Consider the following 18,012-nt stretch of genomic DNA (forward strand, 5'->3'; position numbering starts at 1 on the left):
CTTTAATTAATACTTTAAAAATGCAAAGGTTTGATCTAAGTCAGGGGTTGCAAAAATGCAGCTTGCAGGCAACAATCAATTTTTTTTCAACACATAGTTCATTTCAGTTTTTTATTTTTAATTTTTTTTAGTGTAATCGTTTTAAAATAATCTGAACAACATAACAAACTTTTTTAAAAATAGGTTTTTTTAATGATTTTTGCGTTGTTAGTTTTATTAGCTGAAAACCCTTAAAGTTTTAATTATTTACAACTTGTGTTAAAACAGGGTTTCCCAAAGTAGCATATTTCCCCTTTATCCCCCTTAGTGATTTAAAGTAAACCATTATAGATTTTTCATTACTAAATTTAAACTGATTAAAGTATAAAGCTTGTTCAGATTTAATATTTTTTTAGTATTTAAGAAAATTTAGTTCACATGTTTTATAAATCATAATGTAATTTTTTTAAAAATTCAGTTTAAATTTGTAATGTAAAGAAACTTTAAAGCAAAAAAAAATATTGAGATAAGCAATTTTTTAGTGCAATAGTATTACTTTTTGTTTTATTTTATTTCACATTCACACACTAGCTTATATCTTGTTATATAACACAACGATTTCATTGTTTTTTTTTAGTCTTTATTTACCTTAGTGAAATTATCATATCTTCTCTGGGAGAAGAAGTAGCTTTTTTAGCAGGTGAAGTAATTTTGTAAAAAAATATAGTTTTGAAGATATAAGCTATTAATATTAAATAAAATTTGTGCATCTAAATTGAATAAAGTATTAAGGTTTACATTGGTTACATATATATTTTTTTTAAACTTGAAAATTTACAATAAGTATACAAAACGTATAAATTGAATATATTTTGTATATTTTTAAGAAATATATTACTCAGTTTTGTATAAATATATATAAATAGTACATGATATAAAATATTTGCATTTCAGTTTGTTTTGAAGTTTAAATGTTAGAAGATACACCTTTGACTTTTTGAAACAAACCCTCAAAGATTCAAAATGTTTAGAAACAAGTATTGGGACGATAAGAATTCAAAGTAAGAAATAATTTTATCAATTTATTCTTTTAAATTGTTATATAAAAGTAACAAAAGCTCTAAACTTATAACATATCATAAGTATATCGGAGATATTGTAATAAAATCCTAAACACCATAGTAAGTCCATGGTTGGCTTATTAGATTCCATAGAACTGTTCAATTTTAATTGGTAGATAAGCGCTCTTGTCAAATAAACTACTTATGTATTGAGAAGAAATATTTTAAAATAAAAATTAGCAGTTTTTACCAAACAAAAATATGATATTAGTTTAAACTAGATTTTATATTGTTAAAAGTTATAAATTTACTAACTATATTATTTTACAGTATATGTAATAACATATAAACTAAAGATTAAACAACTATTAAGTTTTATTAAATTTAGATTGACTAATTGAGTTTTTTAAACTTTTACTAAAACAGAATTAAAATTAATATGTTTTTAACTTGATATATTTGCAACTTTATTTTATTCAACTTAGTACATTGCTTAACTTTATTTATTTAAGAATTGTTTTATAATGTTTGTAACTTATTTTAAACCTGAAAGTACAAAGCCAAGTTATAAAATAGTTTAGTTTTTGTTTAGTTTCAATTGATTTTCAATCTGATAAAATTTAGTTACTATTTAGATTAGTTTGAAAATTAATTTTTTAGTAGTTTTAATTAAACTTTAATATAGTTAAGATTTTTTAACTTTTAGTTTGTTTAAACCTATTTGAACTTTTTTTTTTAATATTAAAGTAAGAAATAAAAATCTAGAAATGAAAAATTTAAAATTGTACTAAGCTATTAAACATTAAGTAAACAATGTATAAAGTTAAGAAATAACAAGTTAAAGGTAAAATTTTTTGACACAAAACACGCTTATAAAAATAACTAATGTAGAAAAGCAAGTTTTAGCTTATTCATGAGAAATTTTACAACTGTGCTGTTTTCAGGGTTGCCTGGAATCCTGGAAAAACCTTGAATTTGACAATTTAGGCAAAAAAACCTGGAATTTTAACAATTTTCACTTGTTCAGCAGTGAAATTTCGATTTGACTCAAAAATTCTATCATATCAAAAGTCATCATCAAAATTTTTTTTATTAAAAAACATATTTAAAGTAGCTTAAAGTATCTTTTCAATGTTTTTATACTATTTACCACTTTTTCTAACCTTAAACTTAACTTTAAACTAAAAGTAGACCCGAAAATGTGTACTTTTAAAAACCTAGAAGAAATTTGGAGAACCTGGAAAAAGTTTTGAAAAAACGAGTGGCAACCCTGTGTTTTTTATTTAGATACATATTTGCTGTTGCCTGCAAAGGAAACTTGTTTTCAATACGGCCTGCAAAGTACTAATTTCAGTAAATCTGCCTCAGTACATCTGTAATTTCAATTGCATTAAAATTTTGTTTTTAAACAATATTTTTCAAATTACACAGCCTGCAAATTTCTTTTAAACAGTTCAGGCCCTCAGAGAAACATTTTCTTATGAGCCTGACCCACTATAAAGAAAAATTACCACTCCTTTCTTAGTTGTTGCAAATAAATCAGGGCAACCTGAATCCTGTAAGATGTGGTGAGATAAAGTGCATTCCCATCAAGGGTGTAAAACAAAAATTTAGTTTCAAGTTGACCTTACTTAAAATTCCTAAAATATTAGAATGTATACAATTTGTTAAATATATTATCGGTATTACCAAGGTGGTATAAAAAAGAAGCAGAACAATTAAAGATCTGTTAGAAAAGTAATAAGTTTTAGATTTTATTTACAATAGATAACATTTTCACATGTTTTAAAGCTTGGGGCCATAGGGGGTCATTTTAATTTTTAAAATATGGTCCTATTTTTACATTAAAAACTAAAATACCAATTGTTTTTACTAATTTAAAGTTCAAAACAACTTTTGAGATGTAAGCGATCAAAGTTAAAGAGCTCAAAAAGTTTTTTAGTTCAGTCTTTAATAAACTATAAACAACTTGTTGAAAAACAGTTTGTTTAATTTAAACATAAAACTATTTTGTTTAATTTTTTTTACAATTTTTAATTATTAAGAGTAAAGATAAAACAATGATTATTTTTAAACTTTGGTCATAAGTTTCTTTTTCTGATTCATACAATTTTTTAGTTTTATTATAAAGAAATATTTCCAAAAGTTTAAAGTAAATTGCTATAAAAACAAAGGAGGAGATATATTTTTAATAAATTTTTTAACGTTATAAGAAAGTTGGCCATGAAATTTACAATTCCTTATCTAAAACTTTTTACAAAATTTTTTAAAACGAGAATGCTAATTTAAGGGCATAGGGGGGGGGTCCACCTTGATTTTTACAAGTTGTTCTTATTTTATAGAGTTTTATCTGAGCTATCAGACATTTTAACCGCTCAAAATTTTTTTATGTATTTTTATGAGATATGAGCGGTCAAAGTCGGTGACCTCAACAGGTTCCTAATGGGAGGCGCAAACTAAAAATGCAAAAAAAGACCATTTCACTAAAAATCTATCTCCTCCTTCATTTTTAAGCAATCTTCTTCAAATTTTCACAGAAAGTGTATTATTAAATTTTAAAAGAGACTGAATGCAGGAATTTTTTAAATTTTGAGAATAAATAAAAAAAAAAAACCACCTATTTTTTGTTTTTATTTATCTAAAATTTTTATTTTTAAATATTTTTGAAATTCCAACATTCAAAGTCTTTTAAATTATAAAAAAAAATCATTTCCTGAAAGTTTGAGGTCTTTAGCTCAAAAAATGAAGGAGAAGATAGGTTTTTAGTAATTTTTAAAATTTAAGAGAAAATTTATCCCAAAAAATTTGCGTTCTATACGTTTGTATCAGAAACTTTTTATAAAAATTACAATATCTCAAAAGTTAAATAACTTTTTAATTCTATAAAAAGTGGCTTGTAGTTTGTACTTCAAGCTTTTATATAAGATCCAATGTTATTTTTAGTAAAAAAAAAAGTCAAACTCCCCTATGTCCTTTTTTATTTTATTCTTAAAAATTATATTGTATTATATACTTTTAAACATTCAAATAAGAGCTAATGTTGATTTAAAAAAAGTGTTGGAGTGTTGATATGTCTTTATGCATAAAATTTTGAGATACTATTATGGGTGGGTGTCACTTTTGCACAAAGGGTCACTTTTGCCTGAGGGGACACTATTGCACGGCGTCTTTTTTGTAATTTTATTTTAATAAACTTTGAAACTAGCCTTTTTTTAAGCGAAAATAGACATTTTAAAACTTTGTAAGTTACTTTTACATAGTTTTTTAAGACCATAGAGAAACCTACCAATTTTTTGCAAGTTGATCTCATTTTGTAGAATATTTACGATATCAGATACTTTTTACAAAATAAGATACAACCTAAAAGTTAGTTTAAACTTTTTTTATTTTGTAAAAAGTAATTTATATTTAGTAAGTTAAGCAATCATATAAGATCATTAGAGTTAGTAAAAAAAAAGTCTACCTCAGTATGGCCTTAAGTGAAGCTTTTCACAAATGTTAAATATAAATATTCTAGAAATTAAAATGGGATGAAGGTAGTCTTCCTCTTTTGATTTTAAAGACCGGACAGGATTGAATTTTAGATAAATATAAATAAAAATGGTAAGAACCATTAAAAAAATCAGTCACAGTCTTTTACAACCACTTAGAATAGATCTTTCGTTTATTAAAAAACAAACATTTTCAATTCTGTAGAAATTTTTTTTATCAAGTAAAATACTAGGGGATTTTTTTAATTGTTTGTTGTTTATAGAAATAGTTTATCTTAGTTACAGTAAACAAAAATAGTTTTCCAAAGTGTCTTTTTCTCAGTTTCTCAAATTGAAAAATTATATCAAACTTTACTGTCTAATCTTAAATATAAGTGTTCCATTAATTTTAAAGTAAAAGTATGAAATTCAGTATTATAATAATATGGTAGTTTTTAGTTTTTATTTTAAATTTTGCTAAAATATTTAATTTACTTTCTCTAGTTGCTAGTATATTTTTTTGTTTTCTACAGAATTGAAAATGTTTGTTTTTTAATAAACGAAAGATCTATTCTAAGTGGTTGTAAAAGACTGTGACTGATTTTTTTAATGGTTCTTACCATTTTTATTTATAAATATTCTATATCATAGATTTGCTATAGGTAACTATTAATAGTGTTTACCAATACAAACAGTAAATATAATAGCTTGAAAGAATGTTATTAATAACCAAAGTATCTATTCATAATATATTTGAAGTCATAAGAGAATAATTTGTTTGTTTACTTTGTAAAGTCTTATGTTTTCAAATTTATAACTAAGGTAAGCTATGAGTTAACTGTTTCCTTATTTTCAAAATAACTTTTCAAACAAACTGAAAAAGCTAATAAAGAGACTACTTTGCTAAAATACTATTTCCTCCTACAACTTTTGTGCAATTAATTTCAAACTTTTTCAGTCTAATCTTCATAAACTTGAATAGTTTATTGCAAAATTTTTAAACTTGAGTTTTATAATTTAGCTTATAAAGTTTTTATTTTTAAATATTATATCAAAAAAACTAACAAAACAATTTTTTAATATTGCAAGTAACAGTTCTTGAAAATTTTCATTATATTGATTGAATGGATATATTTTTCAAAGGTTTATTTTTCAACTTTTTATTGAATTGGACATATTTTTTTCTGTATGTATTCATTGGACAATTTTTATAAAACTGACTAAATCTCAAAAACATTTTTTTTGTGTAATGTTTTTTATAGTGTATACTTAAAACTTTGAAAACATCAATATTATTTTTCATATTAAAATGTATAACCATACCTATGGTTTGAAGTTCTCTAATACTGATATTTATTAATTTTTTTAAATGTTGTTTCATCTACTCAATAACATATATACTTTAATTAACTGTTGTATTTAAATGTAATGTATCAAGAAAGTTTTATTTTTTTATCATGCATATTATATATGTTAGTATTGAAGTAATTCATAATATAAAATGCTGTAAAAAGTTGTAGAATTTGAAATAAAAAAATTAAAACCAGTAAGCACAGATTTTCGCAAATTGACTGAAATTTTTGGGTAACTCATCCATTTATTAGATGCACAAAAATAAGCACTCCAGTATTTAATACAAAACGCCATGTTTGACAGATATAGCTAAACACCAAGATGTGTTTTTTTTGTGATTTTGTCTTTCTAAGTTTATATGAGCTAATGTTTGCAAACTTTTTAATGAAGAAAAATTAATTTAATTTTCAGAAATATGAAAAAAAAATGCTGAGTTGGTTTTAATGCATAAAATCAGGTTGTTTAACCAAAAAGTAGTAATGCTTTTTTATTAGTTTAACTACTACATCCTATCTAGATAATTTAACGATAACGTGTATTTATTTAAGTTTGTTTATTTAGACTCCATTTTAATTAATTTTTTTAAACTTACACTTAAAAAGGCGAAGAAAAATATATTGTTTAGAAAATATTAAGTAAAATTAGAAATGTTTGAAACTTAAATATATATGTTCAACTCCAGTAGTTTATTTAAAAACTCTTTACATAGTGTTCCAACTACCCAAAAAAAACTTTAAAAATAATAAACTAATAAAAAGTCTGAAAATAAAGTTGAAAAGCACCAAAATCTCATATTTTTTTTCGAACAGTAAATCTTATATAACAAGTTTTAGTGTTTGTAATTAAATTCGTAACCAATTTTAAATATAATCACTTAATATTTTTCAAACTTAACTTATTATCCTGGTCTTTTTTGTGAGTCCCTATTTTTCGTTAGTAAATTTTGATTAATTAATAAAAAACTGTTATTGTTTTTATATTAAATTCATATAGTACTTCATTGATTCATTTTAAATTATTGTTTGTTGTTAGTTTCTAATTTTTATATAAAAATATTTTAAGCTTAATTTTAAAAAAGAAATGTTTATACGAAAAGGTTTATACAATAAGAATTAAAAAATAATTAATCTTAATTACTCAGCCATAAACTGTACATAAGTGTAACATTAGTTTAAAATTAAAACTTGCCCACAGATTAACAAACATTATTAACGTCTAGTTAGTCAATACTGGTTGTTGTACCTGACGTCTTCAACATTAGACATTTAAAAAGAAGCTGAATATACAAACTTTGTTGTTTTTTGTGATTAGTTACAGATTTGTATAAAATATCAGTTTGATGTACCATTACATTTTATTTCTTTTCACACCTAATGAAAAACTAGCATAAGCCACAAGACACAAACTGATTAAACAACTTTATTTGCTGATTTACTCATTTATACAGTAGCTAGAAAGTTGCTATTTAGAACATTTTGTTTGAAATTAAGTGGGAAAGCTGTAATTGACATTTATGCAACCAAATATTATTGTTTCTTTCCCTTAATGTTATAACTAAGTTTATATTAACAGAGCTAAATATTGTTTTACACAAAGTTAAATAAAGTTTTTTGCCGATACTTTAAATAAATTAACCTTTTTTTAGTCTTGACTTTTAGAATTAAGCTAAAAATTTTATTTAAAACTTACTAATTATTAGAACAATAAACTTTAAGCGAATATCTAGTAGATACCCTGCTGTAAAAAAACTTAAGACTTTCAAAAAACAAGGGTATAACTATGTTGTCTAACTCAATCTATTTTAGATAAAAATAAAAAGCTGTTTAGTGTTTTAAAAATAAAGCTTCTACAAGTCTAAAACCTCTATAAGTTGTAGAAAATTGGTAACTAAGTAATTTCAATCATAGTAAATTATTTTCAGTGGTAAATAAAAAATAAAAAATAATGAAAAAAGAAACCTGTTGTACAGAGAGTTCTCAAAAAGAATACCTGAGTGCACAAAATTTTTTTGAAGTGAAAATAAAAGTGGGCGGCAGAATTTTCACAGCTGAAATGAACAAACTTATAACGCATATGGACTATTTTGCAGCCATGGCGGCTAGTGGGTTGTATGATAAAAGTTCAATAATAGATTTTACACCTGTAAACGAAATTGAAGAGAGAACAATGGAAATAATTTTGAACTTTGTAGATACAGGTGGTGTTCTTTAATTACTATAATATCTTAAGTTTTTGAAAATAAATTATAGTTTTTGATTAAACAGTAAAAAATCACAATTGAAGCCATAGGAAGTCCACTGGTTTTTTTTGATAAAATTTTGTAGAGTATCATCTTAGCTATCCGACACTTAAAAGGTTCACAAAACTCGAAGAAATTTTTAGGATCTAAGCTAGTGAGTTTAATATGCTCTTAGAATATAGCCAGGAGATTTTTTTTCAATGTCAGGTCAATTCAAATAGTTCGATTTAAAAAACTAGGCTTTGGTTTTTTTTAATGAGAAACTTTAGACAATTAAAAGATTTTTTGAAAAACTTAAGCCAGTTTTTTGTTAGACTTTAGTAATTTTCAGCGTATTCAGTTTTAGATGTTTTTAAATTTTATTGTTAATTTATGGTGTATTACTACCTTTTTATTATTGTTAATTTAAAGGTGCTGATGTTATTAAGATGATTATTAGGTATTATTTTCTACCTTTCAACTAGCCCTACTTAAACTTAACCAAGCTAATTTTCATTGACATTTGTAGCATGAAGAGCAAAAGCTTATATCTACAGTCCTGCTCTGAGTGGTTTAGAAATAAACTATAAGTAAAAACTAGTCGAAAAAGCATTGTTTCTCAGCATCTTGAAAGTTAATGTAAAATGAATCACTGAAAAAAATGGGCACAGTGAATCAATAATAAAAATTTTGTTCATAGTAGATAATTTAGGTTAGTTTTTATAATAACTATGTTAACAAAAGATAGACAAGACTTTTTATCCATATAATTAAACTTCTTTTTTTAACTCATGTATTGTTTTCTCATGTCCTAAAATATATTTGCTCAAAAACAAATAAGCCAACAGGATTTTATTTTTTCGTTCGCACAAAGAGTAGCAACCTTATTCCTAGTATAAGGTGAAAACTAAGAAGACAAGAAAAACTATCCAAATTAAAGTCCTTTTTTTCTTTAATTTTTAACTAATGTTCTTCAATTTTCTACAGTAAGTCTATTACTGATATTTATATATTTCTTCTAAAGTAATTTTCGTAGTTTACAAACATTAATGTTTTTTATTTGGTTTTTAAACTCTTTACAACTCAAACTCTAGAACTCTACTATTTAAAAATTGTTCCTGATAATTTGACCTTTCTTGCTCAAAAATAAGAATGTAGATAATTGTTAAATTACGTTATTTATAAAGTTGACAATTTAAAAATTACAACAATAATTATATATCATAAATTGGTTGAAATTTTATAATATATAACATTTGAATTTTTAGTTTATACTTATAGCTTAATTTAGTTATTGATTTTTGATCAATTAATACTATATAATTTAGTATTTTTTACTTTTAATTTAGTATTTTTACTTACTCTTTTAAGTACAATATTGATTTTTTAATGATTTATTTTTTATACGAAAAAATTGTTTTGACATGTTATTTAAATGTACTAGCTTATTTTTATTTTCAACAATACTTATAGAACACAAGAAAAAAACTACCTAATTGAAAAATCAATAAAGAAAAGCTTTTGGAACATGAAAATTTCAATAAAAAAAAATACCTTTTTTAACTTTAAAATAAACGTTTTACAAGTTGTTTATGTTTGAATTTATTTGTGAATATTATGTAGCTTGAGTTATTTTTAATTGTATGTTTAAATAATTTTTAAAAATAATATTTATTACCCAAGTTTACTACCTTTTTTACATAAAGATTTGCCGATTTAAATTATATTATAATTTGTTTTGTCATGCAGCCCTACAAAAATAAAATTGTACCAAACAATTTCAGGTTATTTATAATTAAAGTGAAGGTTTTCTGAATAATAAAGTGTTTAAAAGTTCTTAAAAGAGTACTTTTTGATGATTATAATTTTATGTCACTGAATTCTAAAATTAAATATTTTTATTAAATAGATTTTAAATGTTTGTTTAGATTTTATTTGGGAAATATTTTTTTAAATATTTTTCATTTATACATTTGTTATGATATATTTCATTTAGATCAAAGTCATGAATGTAAAAAGTTATACTTATATAGAAAAAAATTAAAACAAAAATTAGTTAAAGAATGTATTTAAGTATTTTCTATCTAAAGTTTAGTATTTGTTACTATCTAGTCAGTGTTTCTCAAAGTTAATTGCAGTGCTTTTTCGAATAAAATAAACCTATTTTACTATAAACAAAATAGATAGATAAATAATAAAATGTTTGTAATAGTACAAACTCAAACTTTCTAATAATCTCTAATAAGTTTAGAATTTTAGACTAATGTAAATAGTTATAGCAGATTAACAGTAGCTTTGCTTAGTACCTAGTGTGCACATAATACAATAGCATGCTGTACACATTTTATTAAAAGTTAGTGACCCAAGTTCTAAAAATAAAAAAAACTTTTGTTATATGAACAACTCTACGCATAAAAGTATTGTCCTCATAATTCTTAAAAAAAAAAACAGGAAACCTGAAAACGGACGCGGAAGACGTGACTTCAATCGTGAATGCGGCTTCGTTCTTGCAAATGACTGAAGTTTTGAAAGTTTGCAGCGAGGTGATCGGCAGGACGGTGAACATAAACAACGCGGTCGAGCACCACAAGTTCGCCTTTGAGAGGCAGCTCGTTCACTTGCTCGCCTTCACGCGCGAATACATCGGTTGGAACTTCGCGCGGCTGCTTTGCGCGGGAAAACTAAACGGGCTCGGCTACACGCAGTTTGCTGAGTTGACAGAAAGTTCCGAGCTCGGAGTGGATTGCGAGTTTGAAGTTTTCGCTGCGGTTTCCCGGTGGGTCGGCTGCAGTTTGAGGGAGCGGAAGCACTTGATGGGGAAATTGCTAGAACGCGTTCGCCTGCATCTGTTGACGCCTGCGCAGCTGAACGAAGTGAGAAGGAACTCGGTCGTTAGATCGTGCCAAGACTGCTTGAGCCACGCAGCGAACAGCACGGCGGACGAGCGCCAAACCAGGTGCACCAGCCATGAGCGTTTTGACTTGTTGGTTTTCGGCGGTTTTGAAAATTTCAGCCCAACCTCTTCTGTTTGCAAGTTGAGGTGTCCTGGTTTCGTCGAAACTGAAGACGTTTGCTCTGTAGACGAATTTACTCAATTGCTATGCGCCACAACGGTAGGAGCTGACATCTATTTTTTTGCGGGCGAAAACTACTGCGATCAGTTTTACCTTTTTTCAACGGAAACGGGAAAAGTCAAAAAGCTTGCCGCGCTGAAAAACAAAAAGTTCCCGTTCAACATTTGCTCGCACATGGGCAAAATATACGCTCTCGGCGGCGTGTCCAACAAAAAAAGCTCCAGCGCCTGCCACGTGTACGATCCTCATACGGACAAGTGGAAGCAAATTGCCAGCATGAAAAGCGCGCGAAGAAACGCGACGAGCGTAGTTTTTGGCGGGAAAATACACGTGATTGGCGGCAAGGGCGAAAGTGGGGAGGTTCTGAACGTTGTCGAGCGCTACGACAGCTTCAACGATTGTTGGAGCTGCGCGGCGAGTTTGAACACAGCCACAGAGTTTGCTGCCGCCGTGGTAGCTAAAAACAAGCTTTACGTTCTGGGTATGCACAAGCGCAAGGGGTGGTCCTTTGAAGTTTACGACGAAAATTCAGACGAGTTTGCTCACGTGGGTTCGAAACCTAACGAAGTGGAATTCGACAGGCTGAACGGGCGAGCGGTGGCGGTCGGTGACAAAATTGTCGTTGTGGGGGGATACTACGACACTCCTTGCGGCTTGGCACATGTTTACGACACTGCGACCGCGTGTGGTCGAGTGAAAGGCACGGTATGGAGCGGTACAGGTGCGGGTTCACCGTTTTGAAAGCGCTGAAAAACGGTTTGTGACAGTAAATCAGCCTTTTCTGGAAAATATGGTACCTTTATAATCTATAAAGGTATTTTTATACGTTTTCATTTTTTTGCAGTACTGATTTAAAAAATAAGTGTGTTTTATTTTAATGCGATTTTCAATTCCTAAAAGAAAGTTGTTAGGTTGAAGTTGTTAGTACTATTTAGTTGTTTTACGTTAGGAAATAATAGGAAATTTGCTTCTTTTTGAGTTTTTATTTGTCTTAAGATTGTTTTTAAAGCTCGTATCATTTCTTAGTTTATTGACTACTTATCATTTACCATGTTAATAAAAAAAAATATCATTATGATTATTATTGATAATATTTTTTTTAATCTTTTTAGTTTTAAGAGCCATCAATCTTTTTTTTGATAATTTTTAAAAATAGCTAAGATAAGACATTTTTCAAAGTAAAACTTACTATGAGTTAACAATATTTTTGTTTTACAGATTTACAATTGAACTGGTTTATGCTTTTTTGTTGATTAGTAACTATAGATATGAGTATTATATTATTTATAAGTATTAAATAACATTCAATAGGTTAAACAAAACTTTTGATTTTTTAAAACTGTTTTTTACTTTCCATAAGTGTTCCAAACCTTACGCTTTTAATTTTTATTAAAACTTTGTTTTTTTCTCTGTTTAATTAAGTGACGTGTTTAAATGGCAGTTCCATCAAATCGTCTTTCATTTAGAAACAAGCATTCACAAATTTAATTGCACCAACTCTCACAGCTCACACATTAGAGACAATTGAACTTTTACATTGTTTTAGGATCAATAGTTATTTTGATAAAAATGTTATTAATACTTCGTTTTTCTATGTTTTAGTAAGTGACAATTCACAGCTGAGTTTTATAGCTGAGATATAGGCAATTTAAATTTGTTTTCAGGGTCTATAATTAACATGATAAGAAATGCAAGTACCTGGTACATTGGGTATCTGATTTTTTTTTTCAGGATTGATGGTTAACATGATAAAAAATGATTATCCATCGTTACTTACCATGAATTCTTTTAACTAATTGATTAATATTGATACTTTTTTTCTCTGTTTAAGTAAGTAACATTGATAATACATTTCAGGTTAGTTAACATGATAAAGAAATGCAAGTACCTGGTCGTCGGTGGCGGCATCGCCGGCGTCTCCTGCTCCACCACTCTGAGCGCCATCGAGCCCGCGTGCAACGTGATATTGCTGTCTAACTCCCCCTTGATAAAAGCAGTCAGGAACGTGCAGCAGGTGTCCAGGTCCCTGCAGAAGTTCGACGTCGACGAGACCTCGTGTGGGGATTTCCAAAGGGAAAATCCCGGCGTCGAAACCATTCAGACAAAAATAACACACGTTGACTACGACAAGAAATTAGTGAGAACCGAAAAGTGCGAGATTCGGTACGAAAAAATATGCGTTTGCACCGGGGCCTCCCCCAAATCCCCGTTTCCCCTAAATCATCCCAGGGTCGTCACGATCAGGGACACGGGCTCGGCGAAGGAGCTCGAGTCGAGAGTGAAGGAGAGCAGGCGTGTGGTGCTTGTCGGCAACGGGGGCATTGGAAACGAGCTGGCCTTCCAGGTTAAAAAATAAAAAAATATTTTGAAAAATTTAATATTTTTTAATATATTTTAAATTTCTTATCAAATTGAAATAATTCATTTTTTGCTTTCCAGGTGAAGAACTGCCACATAGTGTGGGTCATCAAGGACAAGTCGATAGGGAACGTGTTCTTCGACGCCGGAGCCGCTGAGTTCTTCATGCCCCTGCTGGAAAGCAAAGGGGAAGTGAAGGAAAGTGGCGGGGAAGGAGATATAGTGATGAAAAGGATGGCCTTCGAGCTTGACGACTTTGGGAAAAATTCGCCGTCAGCCTTGGGAAGTGCGCTGGGCCCGGACTGGCACAGGTGTTTAAAAACTTGAATTTGTATAAAATAAAATAAAGAACAAAACATTTTTTTCTACATATGTATGAGTATTACAATGACAATTGAAAAGAAAATTATGACAATTTCAATCAACTGTATATTATTTCATCAGGGCGATCACCTTGAAAGGAAAGGAGAACAACAACGAAGTCACCATCGAGTACCAATCTGAAGTTGAAACTTTCGTGGATATCGATGAAGGGGAATTCCCTTTAAAAGTCAAACTGACCAGCGGCAAGGAGTGGGATTGCGACCTCATAATAAGCGCGACCGGGGTAACCCCCAACGTCGAGATAGTAAAAGGTTTCGCGCCAAACTGCAGAGTGGACAACACATCGGGCGGGGTTGTCGTGGACACCAACATGCGGATCAAGGGTCTCGAGGACGCGTACGCCGCCGGCGACGTGTGCTCCACTTGCGAGTGGCCGCCATCGGAGCACTGGTTCCAGATGCGACTGTGGACGCAGGCCAGGCAGATGGGCGCGTTCGCGGCAAAGTGCATGACCCACAGCAGCGCCTCCGGTGGCGACGACCTTCCGACCGACATCTGCTTCGACGTCTTCTCCCACATGACCGAAATGTTCGGCAAGAAACTGGTGTTGCTCGGCAGGTACAACATGCAGGGGTTGAGCGGGGAAGACGTTAAAGGTTGCGAGATGCTGCTGAGGATGACCAGGAACGAGGAGTACGTGAAAGTCGTGCTGAAGGAGGGCAGGATGCTGGGGTGCGTGCTGGTCGGGGAGACGGACTTCGAGGAGACCTTCGAGAACCTGATACTCAACCGGACCGACCTGTCGTACCTGGGCGAGGAACTGCTCAACCCCGACGTTGACATTCCGGATTACTTCGATTGACGTTCGAGTTAGATCGCGAATGGCAATGAATTTTGTGTTTAGCTGATGTGTGTAGTTTTAATTAGGTGGGACTTGTTTTTTGGGAAGTAAATCACTGTGGTAAAAATTTTAACCTGTCGAAAAAATGTTTTCAGTTTAGTTTTCTTAATTAAGTTAAAGTCGTTTTACTAGTAAATTTTTTTAGTTAGATAATTAAAGTTAATAGATTTTTATTCAATTGTTAGGTTTTTCTATATTGTTTGGTAGCTTTCTGAAATTAACTTATATCAAATAAAAAATGTTTCAAAAAGTATTAAGAAATGAGTTTTTTTAAACGATATAAAAAAGCTGCTATATAAATAAGAGTATACTGAATTAATTATGGGTTTGTCGTAAATCTTAAGTAATTACTTGTGAAGTAATATTTTATTGAAAAGCATTTTTTTTATTATCTTTGACAAATAAAATATATAATAAATAAATTACTTCAAATTCCTTTCGGTTACTTAGATTTTACAATAAAATATTCACAATAAATTTGTTTAATTTCAAAAAAATTTATAGGTATAAAATAAATATTTCAATATGGTGTTAAACACATGTTATGTAAATGTAGAGCACAGTCATGTGTTTTTAAAAAGCAATAAAAATTTATTAGTAGGTACACTAGTTTTTTCTTTTTAGTTTATCTCACAGCTTATTTTAAATTATAAGCCTTTTGATTTCGTAAATTTTAGAACATTTTAAAAACCAGTATAATTTAATAGTTTGGTTGAGATAGTACTAACCTTGTGAACAAATTTTTGGATATTAAGAAATATGAGTATAAAGGTTTGTTTTCTATTTTTGCATGTTTTAAAAGCTTTCAGTCACATAAAAACATTTTCTTTTACAAATTACTAAAAAAAGCTGCTCAAATTTACAAAAATTAAATATTTGTGTTTTTAGTTTTCATCTAACTGTTTTTTATAACAAGTTAATTAGTATATGATTAGTGTATAAAAATTTTATATTAAAGTTAGCTGATAAAAGTACCTTGAATAAAATTTTAAAATAATAGTTTATGTGTAAATATTATATAACGGTTTGAAAATTTCGCACGGCTTAATCAATTTAGAAAATGGAGATTCCAAGTTAATTGAAGTGGAGTTTTCTGTCCACTAGATCCCCTTATCGGTATTTACTGAAAATAAATTATTTATAATTGTTTTGTTCTAATTAGTTATATAATAAGAAAAATGTTAATTTTACTTTTTTTTTTGATATATTTGCTGCACAAACCTTCTGACCAAAAACTTCTTAAGCTGTTAATTAAAAACGTACAAACTAAAAACATTTTTTAAATTATAAAATATTTGTATTTTATGACATAAAAAATTCAAGCTTGTTGTTAATAAGTTTCAGACACAAGCATGTTATTAATATTGTCTTAATCTGGAATAACTAAAGTTCATAACTTTAAATTAATGTTCATAAATGATTTTATCTGTTTTGTTACTTAAACTTCATTTCTCAATTATTTAAGAGATGTACTCTATCTTAAAATTTGTATTTACATTATTTGTAAATGCATGAAGATAATTAATATTTCTGATATAAACTCTAATCTGATCAAAACAGTTATTAAAACGTTTGGTTACAAAGTTTCATCTTGTTTACATGTTAAAATTATAAACAAAAACTCTTTATATACGGCATCTACAAAAAATAACTTGTTCTAGATTCTATTTCTTCAAAAGCTCCCCTTGCGAAAGCTGCCTTATAATAAGCAACATTGAAATATTTTTGTAAATTTCATTCGCACCACATTTAGAATAGTCTATGGTTGCCACTGATCAAGCTGAGAAAAATTTCCTGACTTTTTACCAAAATTTTCCTGACTTTTCTAAATCAAACTCTTAAATTAAACTTATTCTAAAATACATAATCTAACACTTGAAACTATATAAAGCTTTCAATCTAATTTTAATACAGGTTAAAAACAACAGTTTTTTGCTGAATTCTATCATCAAACTTCAACTACATCACTTAAATCATCTTGGAACACATTTTTTGTTTCGTTAAGGAGTGCACAACATTGACAAAACGCTTAACCAGAACTGTGACTCCTAATTTGTCTAGGTTATGAGGGTTTAGGCATGACATATTTTTAACAAATGTAGTTCCAATAGCCATTCTGCTCCGGAGACTTTCAACGGCTTTTATAAAAACTCTACATTCTTTATTAAAATTTAAGATCTTTTGATCCTCAACTAGGTCTTTCTCAAATTTGAAAGCAAATTGAGAATCAAGGGCAGGTTTCAGGGAAGCTTGATCATTCAATTCAGTCTTGAATAACTTAGGAAGGCTGAGGTTTGAAACTACCCCGTGATATATTATAAAATTTGTAACAAAGAAATATACTCTTATTTACTTTAAAAACTGAAGTTACTCTACAAAAAATATAAATAATAAGTAAACTTAATCTTGGCATATACCTCTCTTATAACTTATTTTTTAAATTTAAACAACTTTGAAAAAATTATAAAGAGGTAAAGTATACAAATTAACTTGTTACATAGAATACTAAACTAACTGCTTAGTTATAAAGAACTCAATTATTTACTAAACAAAAAACACTTTAATTCTAAAATTATGCTAGATAAACTATTGCGTATATATCATATTTTCACTATGGAAGTGTCCTTGCTACGGATCATTAATACTAAAAAGCTTACAAAGTCTGCTTCTTCAAGTAGGGTACTTGTTCAATATGTTAATAGAAAATTTTTGCAGTTTTATAAAAGATAACTTACTAATTTATACCAGATGAAGGCATTGGAAATAAAATTAAATACTTTTGTATATTTTTAGGAAAATTTTGGAATTTTTTTCTGACTTTAAAGGACTTTTAATTAATTTTTACCATTTGAAGGCTTTGGAAAACAAGGAATTTTACAAATTTAAACTGACTTTTTTAAAAATTTTATCAAATTTCCTGACTTTTTTTTAAAACCCCCCATTTTTTCCTGACCGAGTGGCAACCCTGATAGTCACTTAACCACAGGAGTCGGCAAACTGCAGGCCGCGAACTACTTTTCAGTTATTAGTAAAAGTAAAAATATGCCTTTTAAAAACTATAGAAAGATAAGTTTATGTTGTGAAATTTACAATTAAGGTCTTAGCTTAATAATTAATCTTTAAAAGCTCTCTTTTGATGCTTATTTTACCACTTTTTTGGTTTAAAACATTATTTTTATGTAACTTAAAATAATAATCTGAAAACAACTGCGGCCCTCGGCTTAAAAATTCTGACCCCACGGCATTTTCTGTCTTGTATATAACTTTTTTTATT

General features: G+C 28.6%; 1 protein-coding gene across 4 annotated transcripts; it reads left to right on the forward strand.

Moving 5' to 3' along the window:
* The first annotated feature begins 931 nt into the window (after positions 1 to 931).
* Positions 932 to 14,916, forward strand: LOC145849620 (tRNA ligase complex-associated NAD(P)H dehydrogenase PYROXD1-like). Of its 4 annotated transcripts, none has more exons than XM_082954594.1 (4): positions 7,792 to 8,060; positions 13,013 to 13,499; positions 13,595 to 13,824; positions 13,958 to 14,916. In XM_082954594.1, exons 2-4 carry the CDS (start codon positions 13,023 to 13,025, stop codon positions 14,697 to 14,699), a joined length of 1,449 nt encoding a protein of 482 aa, XP_082810720.1. In that variant the 5' UTR covers positions 7,792 to 8,060; positions 13,013 to 13,022; the 3' UTR covers positions 14,700 to 14,916. The 4 variants fall into 4 exon arrangements, 3 of the variants coding, with proteins under 3 accessions (XP_082810719.1, XP_082810720.1, XP_082810722.1); XM_082954596.1 differs by lacking the exon at positions 7,792 to 8,060 and adding an exon at positions 11,851 to 11,969; XM_082954593.1 differs by lacking the exons at positions 13,013 to 13,499; positions 13,595 to 13,824; positions 13,958 to 14,916 and adding exons at positions 932 to 1,040; positions 10,533 to 12,387 and having other exon boundaries at positions 7,833 to 8,060.
* Positions 14,917 to 18,012: the final 3,096 nt, after the last annotated feature.

The sequence above is a fragment of the Thalia democratica genome, chromosome 2, assembly GCF_965202585.1.
Source record: "Thalia democratica chromosome 2, ktThaDemo2.hap1.1, whole genome shotgun sequence".
In the NCBI taxonomy this organism is placed as follows: Eukaryota; Metazoa; Chordata; class Thaliacea; order Salpida; family Salpidae; genus Thalia; species Thalia democratica.